The following is a 16,581-nucleotide window of genomic DNA, read 5'->3' as shown; positions in this document are numbered from 1 at the left end:
ACAGCTGCAACATGACCTCCCAACTCCAGTACTCAGTACTCTGACCAATAAAGGAAAGCATATCAAACACCGCCTTCACTATCCTATTTACCTGTGACTCCACTTTCAACGAGCTATGAACCTGCACCCCAATGTCTCTTTGTTCAGCAACACTCCCTAGGACCTTACCATTAAGTGTATAAGTCCTGCTAAGATTTGCTTTCCCAAAATGCAGCACCTCGCATTTATCTGAATTAAACTCCATCTGCCACTTCTCAGCCCATTGGCCCATCTGTTCGAGATCCTGTTGCAATCTGAGGTAACCTTTTCCACTGTCCACTACACCTCCAATTTTGGTGTCGTTTACAAACTTACTAACTGCACCTCTTATGCTCGCATCCAAATCATTTATATAAATGACAAAAAGTAGTGGACGCAGCACCGATCCTTGTGACACTCCACTGGTCGGACGTCTCCAGTGTGAAAAACAACCCTCCACCACCACCACCCTCTGTCTTCTACCTTGGAGCCAGTTATGGGGAAAGAGCAGGAAGGTGTACGTGAGGAATGTCAGAGGAGCCATGATCTTCTTGAATGGCAAAGCAGGCTCGACTGGCTGAACACACGCCTTATTTCCTATTTCTTATGCTCTCCTTGTCTTATTCATTGCTATTGCTGTCTCCAAGAGATTATATCTTCAGAATCAGCCCACCCACTCGAGAGATGTGAGAACAGTATCACTGACAAAGTTAAGTGCTCTTGAGAAAATCTAGGAAGAGTCCCAACAGATGTCACCTCGACTTTCCAACAAAATGGAAATCAATGATTCAAAGGGTCTGAGGGATGGCTGCTGCCACAACCACCAAGATATAATTCAGGTTTGGGGAATTCAGCCAAACGCCAATGATGAAAAACTCTCTATAAAACAATAAAAGTGTGCAAGCTTTAATAATGGCAACTCAGTGATTAGAAAGATCTCTAAACTCTACACCCACCTGATGTGCCAACTTGGTCCAGCTCCATTACCAACATGGCGGCGATTTCTTCTACCAACCTACTACTGTACGTCCAACCTGACGCGATGACGCATTACTGCGTATGCGTAGGCGCATTGTGCATGACATAGGCGCGCTTCCCCGCCCCCGTGTGATGACGTAAGCACGCCCCACGTCGCTGCGCGCTGAAAAAAAGTACGCTCTGACGAAACGACCTTGGCCTTTGAAGCTGGAGTAATCCAAAGCAGAGGAATAGTGGGGGGGGGGGCAGGAATATCAAGGTTTAGGTTGAAACAAATCGAAAGCTTCGAGGACTTTTCTTCATGCGTTTATACAATTAGAAAGTGAACATTATTATTATAAAGGGTATTCAACGTGACGGCAGGGAGATGAGATGAAGAAGCCGCTTTTTGCTTTGAATGAGGAGGAGGAAGCCCCCCCCCCACTCCTGCGTTGCTCCGTGCTGGTGTCTTGCGTCACTGGAAGGGCGGAGTGTGCGAAAAAAAAACGTCCCGAGGGGAAAAAGGGCGCGAGAGGCGGGCACGCCCCCGCGGAGGAGGGGGGTTGGTGGTGGGGCGAGCGCGCGCTCCCGGGAAAAGGGGGGAAACACGTGACGGTGAGGGAGGAGCGCGCGCCGGGAAAGGCAGAGAGTGTGTTTGTTGCGGGCGGTGGAAAGCGCGTCCTCGTGGCATCGAGTGCGGCCGGCGAGCGGGGGCGCGCGCGGGGGAGAGGGTCGGTGCGCGTGTCCGTGAGGAGGAGGAGTCGGTTCTCGGCGGCGGCGGCGATGCTGAAGATGGCGGAGGGTGAGAGAGTCTTCATCAACATCACCGAGCCCGTGCCCCGGGGGGCAGGGAGACCCCGGGGAGGGGGAGGGGGGAGAGAGACCGACCCCCAGAGGGAGTCCCGGGGGGTGGGGGGGGGTACACTCGGGGGGGGGGGGGGGGGGGGGCGGGGGGGTGAGGGGGAGGTGTTGAATTCAGAAATGGTAGGGTTTTGAATTCAAAATATTTCAAATAAAAATTAGATTGGTTTCTTTCAGATAATAATGTTTTGATATCCAGTATCTCAGTAATTTGGTACATAACATAGAGAAACACTTGTGAGGGGAAGGTGACCTTGGATTTTTGGTTCTCAAGTCTCTCCATCTCTGTGGATTTTCCCCACCTCATGGCTGGATCTATTGTCAACTCATTGACAGATATTGATCTCTGGGAAAGTCAACAACTCTATTAACATTGCATTATGTGCCTACTGAAGAGATGAATTCAAACATTTTTATTCGTGGTGCTACCTCTATTATATCTGTGACCAGTAAAGCACTTTGGTTCATTTGTTGACTGTAAAAGGCACAATATAAATGCAAGACATTGCTTCTTTTATATTTGTCTATTAATTGCTATGTTTGTTTACACACTTAGATCTTCCATTATTTAGAAGCAGGAGGAGGTCATTCTGCACATTGATCGTGTTCCACTCTTTGATGAAATCATGTTTGATTTTCATTCATTCACAGGGTGAGGGCATCACTGGCTAGGCCATCCCTGAAGGCAGTTAAGAGTCAACCACATAGTTGTGGGTCAGGCAAACCATGTAGTCCAGACCAGATAAGGATGGCAGTCTCCTTCCCTGAAGGACGTTAGTGAATCACATCGGTTTGTCTTGAAAATTGACAATAGATTCATGATCATCATTAGGCAGTTCATTCCAGATTTTCATTGAATTCAAATTCAACCATCTACCATTGTGGGATTCAAATCCAATCCCCAGAACATTACCTGGGTCTCTGGATTAACAGTCTAGTAATAATACCACTAGGTCATCACCTCCCTCTTTCCACATATCTTGGTTCCCAAACTCATAATGCCTATTAATAATAGAAATCTATGAATTTCACATTGGAGCAATTTCATTAATCTCCAACAGTCAGAGCTGCTTGCGAGAGGGAGTTGCAGATGTCCAACCTCCCATTGTATGAGGGAGTGTTTCCAGACATTACCTCTGAATGGCTCTGGCTCTACATTTACTGCAAACCCTCTTGTTCTGGATTCATCTGCCACTTCACCAAGTCATTAAACCCCTCCATCTTCAGTATTCAAGGAGATAAAAGCAGTGTCAATACGATCTTTGTAAAGACATTGTAAGAAACCTGGACTCTTGCAAGGGTCTTCAGAAGATCCAAAGTCCTGGCATGGTCAGGGTCTCTGCTATCTGTGGCATGTTACTGTTCTCTCCTTTGCCAATTACACTCCCATTCTTCCAGAAAGTACAGTAAGCTATCAAGGCACAGAAGAATTTTGTGGGATTGGGGCAGCATGGTGGCTCAATGGTTAGCACTGCAGCTTCACAATGCCAGGGACCCAGGTTGGATTCCAGCCTTGGGTAGCTGTCTATGTAGAATTTGTATAATCTTCCCATGCCTACGTGGGTTTCTGCTGGGTTCTCCAGTTTCCTACCATAGTACAAAGATATACAGGTTGTCTGCAGTGTCCAGGGATGTGCAGGCTGGGTGGATTAGCCTTGGAGAAATGCAGGGTTATGGGGAACGGTTGAGGGGAGCTGGGTCTTGGGGGGTTGCTCTTCACAGGGTTGATGCAGACTCAATGAGCCAAATGGACCCTTTTTCATTGTCGGGATTCAATGAATCAAAGCCTAATGGCATAGGAGAGCGCGATTGGGAGAACAAACTTGTAGAAAAGATAGAAAAAGTTCAGCTTGAGGTTATGCAATGAATATCAATCTCTCTAATTGCATATCGCAGATTGTGACAGAAGTTAATGAGAACACAGTAAAATTTCTTAGCTTCTGACAGATTAAATGCAATTTTGCTGAAAAACAGAATTTGCATCAATGTTTAACTCAGACAATCTCCAATCTAGCAATAACAGCCTAAAAAAAAATCATGTTTGACTGTTGATGACTATGAGTGAAGAGTTGTTTTCTGTAATACCCAAGGACACTAATATTGTGTCACTTTTAAACTCTGCCTAGCTATCATTTTCAGAATGTTTATTTCATGTTATGTTTTGCCAATTTTCTCTGCTGAGTATCGCTGACTCTGACTCAGTGAAAAGCAACATCTCTTCATCATGAGCGGACGACATTAAAACAGGGGCACAAAATTGAAAAAAATCCCCATATTCAGTGAGCAGACAAATTATAATATGTCAGCCTGGTCTCTCTGCGGTATGTCAGCCCGGTCACTCTGCAGTATATCAGCCCAGTCTCTGGGCTGTATGTCGGCCTGCTCTCTGTGCGGTAAGTCTGCCCGGTCTCTCTGCGGTATGTCAGCCCAGTCTATCAGCGGTATGTCTGCGCGGTCTCTCGGCAGTATGTCAGCCCGGTCTCTCTGCGGTATGTCACCATGGTCTTTGGGCGGTATGTCAGCCCGATCTCTTTACAGTATGTGGGCCCAGTCTCTCTGCAGTATGTCAGCCGGTCTCTGTGCGGTATGTCAACCCGGTCTCTGGATTGTATGTCGGCCCGGTCTCTCTGAGGTATGTCAGCCAGGTCTCTCTGCGATATGCCAGCTTGGTCTCACGACGATATATCAGCCCGGTTTGTCTGCGGTATGTCGGCCTGGTCTCTGGGCGGTATGTTAGCCTGGTCTGCCTGCGGTATGCCAGCCCGGCTCCCTGTGGTATATCTGCCTGGTCTCTCTGCTGTATGTCGGCCCGGTCTCTCTGCAGTATGTCAGCCTGGTCTGTGCAGTATGTCAACCCGGTCTCTCTGCGGTATGTCAGCTTTGTCTCTCTGTGGTATGTCAGCCTGGTCTCTGGGTTGTATGTCGGCCCGGTCTCTCTGAGGTATGTCAGCCCGGTCTCTCTGCGATATGACAGCCTGGTCTCACGGCGGTATATCAGCCCGGTTTGTCTGCGGTATGTCAGCCCGGTCTCTGGGCGGTATGTCAGCCAGGTCTGCCTGCAGTATGCCAGCCCGGTCTCCCTGTGGTATATCTGTCCGGTCTCTCTGCTGTATGTCAACCCAGCCTCTAAGCGGTATTTCAGGCCGGTCTCTCTGCAATATGTCAACCCGGTCTCTGTGCGGTATGACAGCCCAGTCTCTGTGCGATATGTCAGCCCGCTCTCTGTCCGGTATGTCAGCCCAGTCTCTCTGCGGAATGTCAGCCCAGTCTCTAGGCGGAACGTCAGGATGGTCTCACTGTGGTATATCAGCCCGATCTCTCTGCAGTATGTCAGCCCGGTCTCTCGGCTGTATGTCGGCCCGGTCTCTCTGCAGTATGTCAGCTTTGTCTCTCTGTAGTATGTCAGCCTGGTCTCAGGGCAGTTTGTAAGCACGATCTCTGTACGGTATGGCAGTCCGGTCTCTCTGCGGCGTGTGAGCCCAGTCTCTGTGCGGTATGGCAATCCGGTCTCTGTGCAGTATGTCAGCCCGGTCTCTGTGCGGTATGTCATTTCAGTCTCTGGGTGGTATGTCAGTACGGTCTCTGTGCGGTATGTCAGCCCAGTCTCTCTGCGGTATATCAGTTCGGTCTCTGGGCGGTATGTCTGCCCGCTCTCTGCGGTATGTTATTCCTCTCTCTGGGCGGTCTGTCAGCCCGGTCGCTGGGCGGTATGTCAGCTCAGTCTCTCTGCAATATGTCAGCCCGGTCTCTGCGGTAAGTCAGCCCAGTCTGTCAGCGGTCTGTCAGTCCAGTCTCTCAGCAATATAACACCCCGGTCTCTCAGCAATATGTCAGCCCCGTCTGTCAGCGGTACATCAGCCCGGTCTCTCAGCAGTATATCAGCCTGGTCATTCTGTGGTATGTGAGCCGGTCTCTGGGCGGTATGTCAGCCTGGTCTCTCTGCGGTATGTTATTCCGGTCTCTGGGCGGTATGTCTGCCCAGTCGCTGGGCAGTAAGTCAGCCCGGTCTCTCTGCAATATGTCTGCCTGGTCTCTCTGCAGTAAGTAAACCCAGTCTCTGGGCGGTATGTCGGCCTGGTCTCTCTGCGATATGTCCCGCAGTGCGGCGCTCCCTCGCTGCCCCCGCACCCCGCAGTGCGGTGCTCCCTCGCTGCCCCCGCAGCCCGCAGTGCGGCGCTCCCTCGCTGCCCCCGCACCCCGCAGTGCGGTGCTCCCTCGCTGCCCCCGCAGCCCGCAGTGCGGCGCTCCCTCGCTGCCCCCGCACCCCGCAGTGCGGTGCTCCCTCGCTGCCCCCGCAGCCCGCAGTGCGGCGCTCCCTCGCTGCCCCCGCACCCCGCAGTGCGGTGCTCCCTCGCTGCCCCCGCAGCCCGCAGTGCGGCGCTCCCTCGCTGCCCCCGCAGCCCGCAGTGCGGCGCTCCCTCGCTGCCCCTGCACCCCGCAGTGCGGCGCTCCCTCGCTGCCCCCGCACCCCGCAGTGCGGTGCTCCCTCGCTGCCCCCGCAGCCCGCAGTGCGGCGCTCCCTCGCTGCCCCCGCACCCCGCAGTGCGGTGCTCCCTCGCTGCCCCCGCAGCCCGCAGTGCGGCGCTCCCTCGCTGCCCCCGCACCCCGCAGTGCGGTGCTCCCTCGCTGCCCCCGCAGCCCGCAGTGCGGCGCTCCCTCGCTGCCCCCGCAGCCCGCAGTGCGGCGCTCCCTCGCTGCCCCCGCAGCCCGCAGTGCGGCGCTGCCCCCGCAGCCCGCAGTGCGGCGCTGCCCCCGCACCCCACAGTGCAGCGCTCCCTCGCTGCCCCCGCACCCCACAGTGCAGCGCTCCCTCGCTGCCCCCGCACCCCACAGTGCAGCGCTCCCTCTGTTCTCCCCCCCCCAGTGTGCACTCACTCTGTGCCCACCCTAAGCTATTTTCCCTGGATCATCAGATGCTGACTGGTGACCTTATAATGCTTTATAAAATCATTAGGGACATGGTTAGGGTAAATAGAGAAGGCATCTGGATGGGAATATGAACAGGAAGGGTTTAGAGGGATATGGGCCAAGTGCTGACAAATGGCATGGCCATGTTTCTGTGCTGAATAACTATGACTCAGGCATATCCGCTACCCATTAAGCCAGTGTTTCGTAGTGGAACATGTTGGAGAGTGAGAAATACAGAGTGGGAGAGGGTTGAGAGCGGGACACTGGTTGCTGTGACAGTTGGGCCGATGAGAGATAAACGTTCCCTAGAATCGATGGTTGAAGTGTGAGTGGGTGATAAGAGCATGGACTGTTTTCTGGGGACGTTGGAGGGGGCGCGGTGGTGGTGCAGCAGAAGAAGTCTGCCATCTGAGGTCGAGAGTAGTACAAGGATGTTGGATTAAATGGATTGCTTTATGGGAGTGAGTGCCATTGTCAGGAAAGCCCTGAATCTGCAGTTCTCTAACTTGGTTTTCTTTGGCTTTCAGATCCATTGCAAACTGTCGGAGCAGACTCTCAGGTGAGTGCTGACTGTACAACGAGACCCTGACCCCATGTAGCTTGAGGCATGTCACTCTGGTTCAACTTCTGATTACTGCCAGGTAGACTTGAGGGTGCCCAGAGATGCACAAAATTCACTCAACCTTGTCCTCCCATCCTTCCCCAGTCCCCTCATCCTTCCCCAGTCCCCTCATCCTTCTTCCTGAACAGGCCAGAGTAGGTGTTCTGCCAGCTCTGGAGAGTGGGATCGTGCTCTTTACTTTTGAGAACCGGTGGGAAATAGCACCGTGGTAATGTTACCAGATTAATAATCCAGAGACCCAGGCTAATACCATGCCAAATCCTAGCATGTCGACTCAATTCGTTAATAAATCATTGATCATCACCACCTTGTTCTCTCAGAGTCATAGAAATGGACACTCAAATCCTTCAGGGAAGGCATCCTTACCTGGCCAGGCCTGTCTGTGACGTGGTTAAACTCTCAACTACCCTGTTAAATGGTCACTCACTTCAAGATGGGTAACAAATGCTGGCTTTGTCATTGACGCCCACAAAAAATTAAACAAAAAAAAATCACGAATCCATGCAATTTGATTTGTGAATATGAGCCAAGTGTGACGACGGAAGTGTTGTTTATCCCGACTGACACTCCCAGTTTTTGTGCCTGCCCTGCCTGTCCCTGTCTAACCCTCGTGTATCATTGCAGCCAGCTGAGAAACGGAAGCGTACAGTGGAGGACTTCAATCAGTTCTGTAACTTTGTTCTGGCGTACACTGGCTACATTCCGCCCTGCAGAGAGGTGAGCCACTGTTAACCCAATCTGCTTTTAACTGTGCGATCAGCAGACTTTTCAATTCGTGAGTGCATTATGAGTTCTGAAGCAGGATCACTGGATCTGAATTGTTAACTCTGCTTTCGCTGCGCAAATGCTGTCAGCCATGCTGGGTTTCTCCAGCAATTTGTGTTTTGGTTTCAGATCTTCAGCATCCCCAGTTCTTTGTAGGAGCAGATGCTGGAATTCACAGCAGGTCAGGCAGTATCCGGGGAGAGAAAGCAAGCTAATATTTCAAGTCTCTGTTTTCCCCTTTTTTGTTTTATTTTCCTGTTCTGGGGTAGACCATTTGGCTTGTGCAGGTCCCACCTTCCCCAGAACCAGTCCCAATGCCTCAGAAATCTGACCCTTACACACGCATTCCAGGACAGTAAAATTGCTAAATTTTCTTACTGCTCTGCTCACGAGGGAGATCCAGGAGCATTCCTGAGTCCTACTTCTGTATCATCATGAAACTTAGCAACCATACCTTTAGTGCCTTCATCCAAGATGTTTCTATACCAAATCTCCATTTAAAGTTGGCTCAGTTAACAATGTTTCACTTTAAAGGCGTTCATAAAATAGCAACAAGATATGTGTTGGACGTTGAGTTTCAGTTTACTGTTGTTCCCCAGGCTTCCTATTCTGTAGCCGGCCTACTTTCAGGCTTTTTCCCTGCCTCTTGCTCTGAGCTTGCACTGAAACCCTGGGATCCATCTAATGCCAAAGTTTGGTCAGTACAGGAATTTCTTCCTGTACCAACTGACTTCTGCCACTAGATGATACCCGATCAATTAAAGCTTTAAATGAATAATTTTTCTTTAGTGTATTTTGAATTATTTTGTTTTAGTGACTATTTATCAATGAAGGCATTTAGGAATTTGTGTCATTTTAGCTTCTTGATTTCTCTCCACAGATGCTGCCTTACCTGCTGAGCTTTTCCAGCCATTTCTGTTTTCATTTCTGATTCCCAGTATCCGCATTTCTTTCGGGTTTTTACCGTTTCAGTTTAATGTCTTAAAATGGTTTTCTGCTGAGAAAAGTCCTTGGCTAGCTAACTGTGCGGAGTTTCTTTTACGTTTAGTGGTTTACGTTATTCTACAGATTATCATCGGCTAGGGAGCATGCATGTACAATTTGGAATTTCAATCTCTACACTTATTTTCAGAGCAGAAATGTCTGGAGGGACTTAATTCTGGTTTTCACGTTGGTTCCTATGGGAAATCGTGTCTCATTTAAAGTTACAATTTTTAGAAACATGACAACCAGTTTAAGCAGGCGTTTATTATAAAAGGTTGACACCCTAGCATCACCCCTGTGGCATACCACCTGCAACTTTCCAACCAGAAAACTGTCCTATTTTTGCCCATTCTGTCCTGTTAGCCCGTCAGATCTTCCACTTGTGCCAACATGCTAACCCATTTGCTATGAGCTTTTATATTCCACTAAACATATATTTGGCACCTTGTCTTAGGCTTTCTGGAAATCCAAGTACATTACGTACATCTGTCAACATCTAATAGGTCTGAGGGAGTGTCTGAAACCTGAGTGTATTTAATTCCCAGTGTGAGGAACCCAAACTCGAAGGCTTAAGTTTAAGGTCAGAGGGGAAAAATATAAAAGGGACCTAAGGGACAAATTTTTCATGCAGAGGGTGGTGCATTTATGGAATGAGTTTCTGGTGGACGTGATGGAGGCTGGTACAATTACAACATTTAAAAGGCATCTGGATGGGTATATGAATATGAAGGGTTTAGGGGGATATGGGCCAAGAGCTGGCAAATGGGACTAGATTAACTTAGCATGTCTGGTTGGTAAGGCCGAGTTGGACCGAAGGGTCTGTTGCTGTGCTGTGTGACTCTATAACTAAGACAGAAATAAGTTCTTGATTAGTAAGATGATCAAGGATAATGGGGCAAAGGCCCATTATTGAGAAATATATCAGTCATGATCGAACGGTAGAGAGGAGACTCCGTGGGCTGATTTGCCTATATCATTGTAGTGTCCCTACCTCTGAGTTAGTTCCATCTGCTCCAGAAGTAGCAATAACACACCTGAGCAGCTTGGTTACAAATATAGAATAATCTACTTGTTACTTCCTCAAAGAATATCAATAAATTGGTTCAACCTGATTCCTTTCACACAAAACCGCATTGACTCTGCCCGATTTCCGTGAACATGTCAAAGTGCTCTGCTGTAACCTGTTTCATAATAGTTTCTCTTATTACTGATGGTAAAGTAAATTACCTGTAAAGTAAAGTAAATTACCTGTAGAAACATAGAAAATCAGTACAGGAGGAGGTCATTCAGCCCTTCAAGCCTACATCACCATTCATTATGATCATGGCTGATCGTGCAATCTCAGTATCCCACTCCCACTTTCTCCCCATCCCCCTTGATCCCTTTAGCCACAAGGATCACGTCCAGTTCCCTCTCGAATGTATCTAATGAACTGAGAGAATTCCGCAGGTTCACAACTCTCTCTGAGTGAAGACACATGTAGCCTATCCAGTCTCAGTAGGATTTTAGATTCATCCCCCTCCCCAATTCTTCCAAATTCCAGCGAGGACAAGCGATGTCATAGAGACGTACAGCATGGAAACTGACCCTTTGGTCCAATTAGTCCAGGCCGACCAGATATCCCAAACTAATCTATTCCCATTTGCCAGCACTTGGCTCATATCCCTTTCTATTCATATACCCATCCAGATGCCTTTTAAATGTTGTAATTGTACCAGCATTTCTTGTGGCAGCTCATTCCATACATGTACCACCCTCTGTGTGAAAACGTTGCCCCTTAGGTCCCTTTTATATCTTTTCCCTCTCACCCTAAACCTATGCCCTCTAGTTCTGGACTCCCCGACCCTGGTGAAAAGATCTTGTCTATTTACGGATTTGGAGGTGTCAGTGTGGACAGGGGTGGACCAAGTTAAAAATCACACAACACCAGATTATAGTTCAACAGGTTTATTTGGAAGCATGAGCTTTCAGAGCACTGCTCCTTCAGGCGGTTGTGGAGCAGAATCAGATGACAAAATTTACAGCAACAGGATTGCAGTATTATGGAATGTAATCTTAACCACATTTAGCTTGAATCTTTCACCTTTTAGAATAATCATATTCGTTTTGGTTCCTTCATATGTAAATCCCAGAACTGTTTTAAAATTACATTCTCAAGATAGCTTTTAACAATAGGTGCCAGCTCAGCTCAGATAATGCATTGAAGGTGTGAGGTTAAAGTCTGTCTGTGTCCTAACGTTAGATCAGACTGATTCTATTTCTAAAGTGGGATTTACAGCATTTTACATGGATTTATGCAGTGTTTGAGCAAAATATAATGTAATTCTGCAAGTACAAATTCACCCCACAAATGCGTGCATGCGCAGGGGAGACCAAGGGAGTGTGTGTACAACCAGCTTAAAACTATAACCCCTCGTGTTAGTCATTTCTGGGAAATAGTCTCTGGCTATCGACTCTATCTATGCCTCTCATTATCTTGTATACCTCAATTAGGTCCCCTCTCCTCCTCCTTTTCTCCAATGAAAAAAGTCCGAGCTCAGTCAACCTCTCTTCATAAGATAAGCCCTCCAGTCCAGGCAGCATCCTGGTAAACCTCCTCTGAACCCTCTCCAAAGCATCCACATCTTCCCTATCATAGGGCGACCAGAACTGGACGCAGTATTCCAAGTGCGGTCTAACCAAAGTTTTATAGAGCTGCAACAGGATCTCACGACTCTTAAACTCAATCCCCCTGTTAATGAAAGCCAGAACACCATTCTTTCTTAACAACCCTGTTCACTTGGGTGGCCATTTTAAAGGATCTGTGTACCTGCACACCAAGATCCCTCTGTTCCTCCACACTACCAAGAATCTTTTCCTTAATCCTGTACTCAGCTTTCAAATTCGACCTTCCAAAATGCATCACCTCTCATTTATTCAGGTTGAACTCCATCTGCCACCTCTCGGCCCATCTCTGCATCCTGTCAATGTCCCGCTGCAGCCTACAACAGCCCTATGTACTGTCAACGACACTTCCAACCTTTGTGTTGTCTGCAAACTTGCTGATCCATCCTTCAATCCACAAAATATGCTCATCCAAGTCATTAATAAAAATTACGAACACATAATATGTATGAAAGTGTGATGGGGTAGAAGTCTGTGAGAGGGTGTATGTGTGAGCATATGAGAGAGGGTCTATGTGGGTTTGTAGGTGTGAGTGTGTATAGTGCAGTGGGATCACCTGTAGTGCAACATGAACCCAAGGTCTTAATTCTTGGGTGATCCCACTGCAATATACACTCTCAAACTCTCTCACAGGCGCGCGCACACACACACAAACCCCTACAGATCCATACACCCACGCAGACCCTCTCTCATACACAAGCTCTCTCTCTCATGTGCACATATGTACACCCCACAAGCTGTCACCCCACACATACTCACTTATCTCCCCTGCGCGTGCACGCGTTTGTGGGGTGAATTTGTACTTGCAGAATTACATTATATTTTGCTCAAACACTGCATAAATCCATGTAAAATGCTGTAAATCCCACTTTAGAAATAGAATCAGTCTGATCTAACATTAGGACACAGACAGACTTTAACCTCACACCTTCAATGCATTATCTGAGCTGAGCTGGCACCTATTGTTAAAAGCTATCTTGAGAATGTAATTTTAAAACAGTTCTGGGGTTTACATATGAAGGAACCAAAACGAATATGATTACTCTAAAAGGTGAAAGACTCAAGTTAAATGTGGTTAAGATTACATTCCATAATACTGCAATCCTGTTGCTGTAAATTGTGTGTCCTATGATTCTGCTCCACAACCACCTGATGAAGAAGCAGACTTCAAAAGCTAGTGACTCCAAATAAACCTGTTGGACTATAACCTGGTGTTGGGTGGTTTTTAACATGCCATGCCTGTCATGGTTTTATAAACCTCTCTATCAGGTCACCCCCCAGCCTCCAACGTTTCAGGGAAAACAGCCCCAGCCTATTCAGCCTCTTCCCTATAGCTCAAACCCTCCAACCATGGCAACACCCTTGTAAATCTTTTCTGAACCCTTTCAAGTTTCACAACATCCTCAGTCGATCAGTTGTTTCTCATATGTCAGTCCTGCTATCCCAGGGATCAGTCTGATGAGCCTTCACTGGACTCCCTCAATAGCAAGAATATCCTTCCTCAGATGTGGAGACCTGAACTACACTCAGTACTCAAGGGGTGGCTCTGTATAGCTACAGCAAGCAGCCGCCTGATTTTGGAGTCCCTCCCTTTTTGATTAGAGGAGTTACAGTCACTCTTTTCCAGTGGAATCTTCCTTTAATGTCGGGATTCTGGAAAATTGAAACCATTGCTAACCACTTGTTTTGAGACCTTGGATTGAAAGGCTGTCAGAGTCCAGGGATGTACCAACACACAACTCCAGCACCTCGCTCAGTGCCGCTTCCCTGGTGATTGTCATCTTCCAAGTTCCTTGTTCCCTTCCATTCCCTGATTTATGGTGATTTCTCGAGTGGCACCTGACAATAAGGAGAGCCGTCCAGAGGCAATGGGATCAAAGAGCATGGGGGAGAAAATGGGGACAGAGTGCGAGTTCGCTGCTCAGTGACAGAGCAGGCTGGAAGGGCTGAATGGCCAGCTGTTGCTCTGATTTTTTTTGTTTCTGAGAATGGCCACCTTCTGTACATTCAGCTGGAACACTGTTTGAAATGCCCAAAGTGATAAATGTGATAGTTTTTAAAATAAATTTTAAGGTGCAGATGAAAATACTGCAGTCACCATTGTGCCCAAACTCCATCTAGTGGTAGGAGATGGCCTCTGCAGGTAAACCTCTGCCACAGCAGGAGTCCTAGGCTTCAGAGTAAGGTCAGAAGGTACATAGAGTTATAGAGATGTACAGAATGGAAACAGACACTTCAGTCCAACCCGTCCATGCCGACCAGATATCCCAACCCAATCTAGTCCCACCTGCCAGCACCCGGCCCATATCCCTCCAAACCCTTCCTATGCATATACCCATCCAGACGCCTGTTAAATGTTGCAATTGTACCAGCCTCCACCACTTTCTGTGGGAGCTCATTCCATACATGTACCACCGTCTGCGTGAAAAAGTTGCCCCGTAGGTCTCTTTTATATCTTTCCCCTCTCACCCTAAACCTATGCCCCTCTAGTTCTGGACTCCCCAACCCCAGGGAAAAGACTTTGCCTATTTACCCTATCCATGCCCCTCATAATTTTGTAAACCTATATAAGGTCACCCCTCAGCCTCCGACGCTCTAGGGAATACAGCCCCAGTGTGAAGAGAGAGACAAAAAATAAGGGACTGAGTGCAGGTAAAGAAGGGGTGGCTCAGTGGTTAGCACCTCTGCCTCTCAGCATCAGGGACCCAGGTTTGATTCCACTCGGGATACTGTGCAAACTTCCTGTGTCTATGTGGGTTTCCTCCCACAATCCAAAGATGTGGTGTTCAGGTGGATTAGCCATGGCAAATACAGGGTTACAAAGATAGGGTGGGGGGAGTTTGCTGTTTGGAGGGTCGGTGTGGATATAGCGCACCCGAATAGCCTGCTTCCACACTCTAATGACTCTATTCTAAAAAGGAAGGCAACACTGACTGAGTGTGGGTGGAAAACATGGAGTTCTATACAGCTCAGTCTTTGAGGCTGGGAAGGTTGGGACTTTTGGGTTCTAAGGGAACGGAGGTTAATTAACATTGAAGTGCAGGGCCAATACTGAGGGGGAAAAAACTCAATGTGACTCCTCTCTCCCTCAAATTCTCACAGGAGTGTGACTGGACGCCATCAAGTTCAAATTCCCCAGTGCCGACAGAGAGTGTTTTGGACAGTGACAGCTGGGACTCCACCCAGTCTGTTGACTTTGACACCATCCAGAATTTTGTGAAGAAGGCGAGCAGCTCCAGGAGGAATGGGTTCCATCCCCTGAGACCGGACGGGGTGCTCCTGGACAGGCTGAAGCTCAAGGATTCCTTGTACCCAGCCCCGGAGGAAAAGAAGGAGAAGAGGAGCAAGCACTGGCCCTCTGAGGCGGAGCAGCTGAGGCCCCTGGATGGCGAGAAGTCCACCTTCTCCCGGATCAAGAGGAGGAAGAAACGCAAGCTGAAGAAAGAGAGAGCGGAGAAGAAAGTCAAGGCCTCGCTGAGTGAGACCGACTCGGACGAAGAGCTGGTGAAAGGGAACTTTCTCCCCGAGCCTCTGAGGCCAGATCCGGAGGGTGTTTATAGTGAGAGTTATCAAATGGAAATCAAAGACTCGCTCAGTGTGGGAAACAGCCGAGACGGGGGCAGCAGCTCCAGTGAAGGCGAGACACGCATCATGGACGAAGACATCATGGTGGAATCAGGTTAGTTTGGTCAGAATGTGTGCAGGCAAAAGTGAGGACTGCAGATGCTGGAAATCAGAGTCTACATTAGACTGGTGCTGGAAAAGCGCAGCAGGTGAGGCAGCATCCGAGGAGCAGGAAGATCAACGTTTTGGGCAAAAGCCCTTCTTCGGGAATGAAGCTGTGCTTTTCCAGCACCACTCTAATGTAGGCTCATAACGTGTCCAGCTCTTTAACACAACTGTCAGTTTGAATTTGTTGGGTCCATTTGACCCAGTACCGAACTGGAAGGTGCCACACAGGGATGGGTGTTAATGTAGGCTGATATTGAATGCTGTGCTGAGGTATTGAATTTGGATGAGATGAAACTTTGAGGCCGGATGTCTATGGACTCGGCTGTACTTGCAAGCTTTCCTGCACGGTATTTATTCCACGGCTAAAAACACATCACTTCTCCTTGTTGCTAGTGGAACTGGGCTGGTTTGCAAAATGGATGGCCTCGTCTGAAAAATGGGTCTTTTGGCTGGAGAGTGTTCTGGGACATGCCTACCGTGTGAGACATTAAATAAATGCAGCTTTGTTCTTTCGTCAGAGTGGGGAGGCAGTGGCAGTGTGCTAATGCTGCTGCACTGGTAACCCAGAGGCACAGGGAAGCTGGTTCCAGCTTGAATTTACTGCTTATGTTCTGGAATATGGAGCTATCTGCATTAACAGTGACCATAATACTGTAATTGATTGTAGTGTGAATCCATCTGGTTCACCTCACCTCTGTCCCCAGAGCCTCTGCATGACTCATCCACAACAGCATTGATAATAGACAAGCGATTGAGATCGAAAGGTATCGAGGGTTCCGGCAGTGTGTTTAGATGAGGAAAGGTAATAGGAGGCTCAGGTGGACTAGGCTGGGGCAGAATGGCCTGTTTTCATGCTGTGTATCTTGTGTTATAGGCCACAGCTGCACCCTGCTGGGACGCAGGCAATGTTTACTGTCATAGGAAATTTCAGGTGGAGGTGAACAGCGACATCCTCTAGTTTGTGTTTGAGTTGGGAGGGATGGGGTGGTACTTGGGTAGAAAAGGAATTGTTCTTCATTTAACTGTTACCTCCTCTCTCTGTCACTCAAATTCATTCCCTCCTTCCCTCT

General features: G+C 48.5%; 1 protein-coding gene across 1 annotated transcript in view; it reads left to right on the top strand.

Moving 5' to 3' along the window:
- The first annotated feature begins 1,596 nt into the window (after nt 1-1,596).
- LOC122544288 (PHD finger protein 23-like) overlaps nt 1,597-16,581 on the top strand; it is an 18,096-nt gene continuing 3,111 nt past the window's right edge. The window contains exons 1-4 of the mRNA XM_043683368.1: nt 1,597-1,777; nt 7,272-7,303; nt 7,991-8,083; nt 14,882-15,458. Coding sequence (XP_043539303.1) covers nt 1,759-1,777; nt 7,272-7,303; nt 7,991-8,083; nt 14,882-15,458 — 721 coding nt within the window. The 5' untranslated portion in view covers nt 1,597-1,758. The remainder of the gene's footprint in view (nt 1,778-7,271; nt 7,304-7,990; nt 8,084-14,881; nt 15,459-16,581) is intronic.

This window comes from Chiloscyllium plagiosum, chromosome 48, assembly GCF_004010195.1.
Source record: "Chiloscyllium plagiosum isolate BGI_BamShark_2017 chromosome 48, ASM401019v2, whole genome shotgun sequence".
NCBI classification, from domain to species: Eukaryota; Metazoa; Chordata; class Chondrichthyes; order Orectolobiformes; family Hemiscylliidae; genus Chiloscyllium; species Chiloscyllium plagiosum.
The sequence above is the reverse complement of the archived record's forward strand: the minus strand, read 5'-3'. Positions and strand labels throughout refer to the sequence as shown.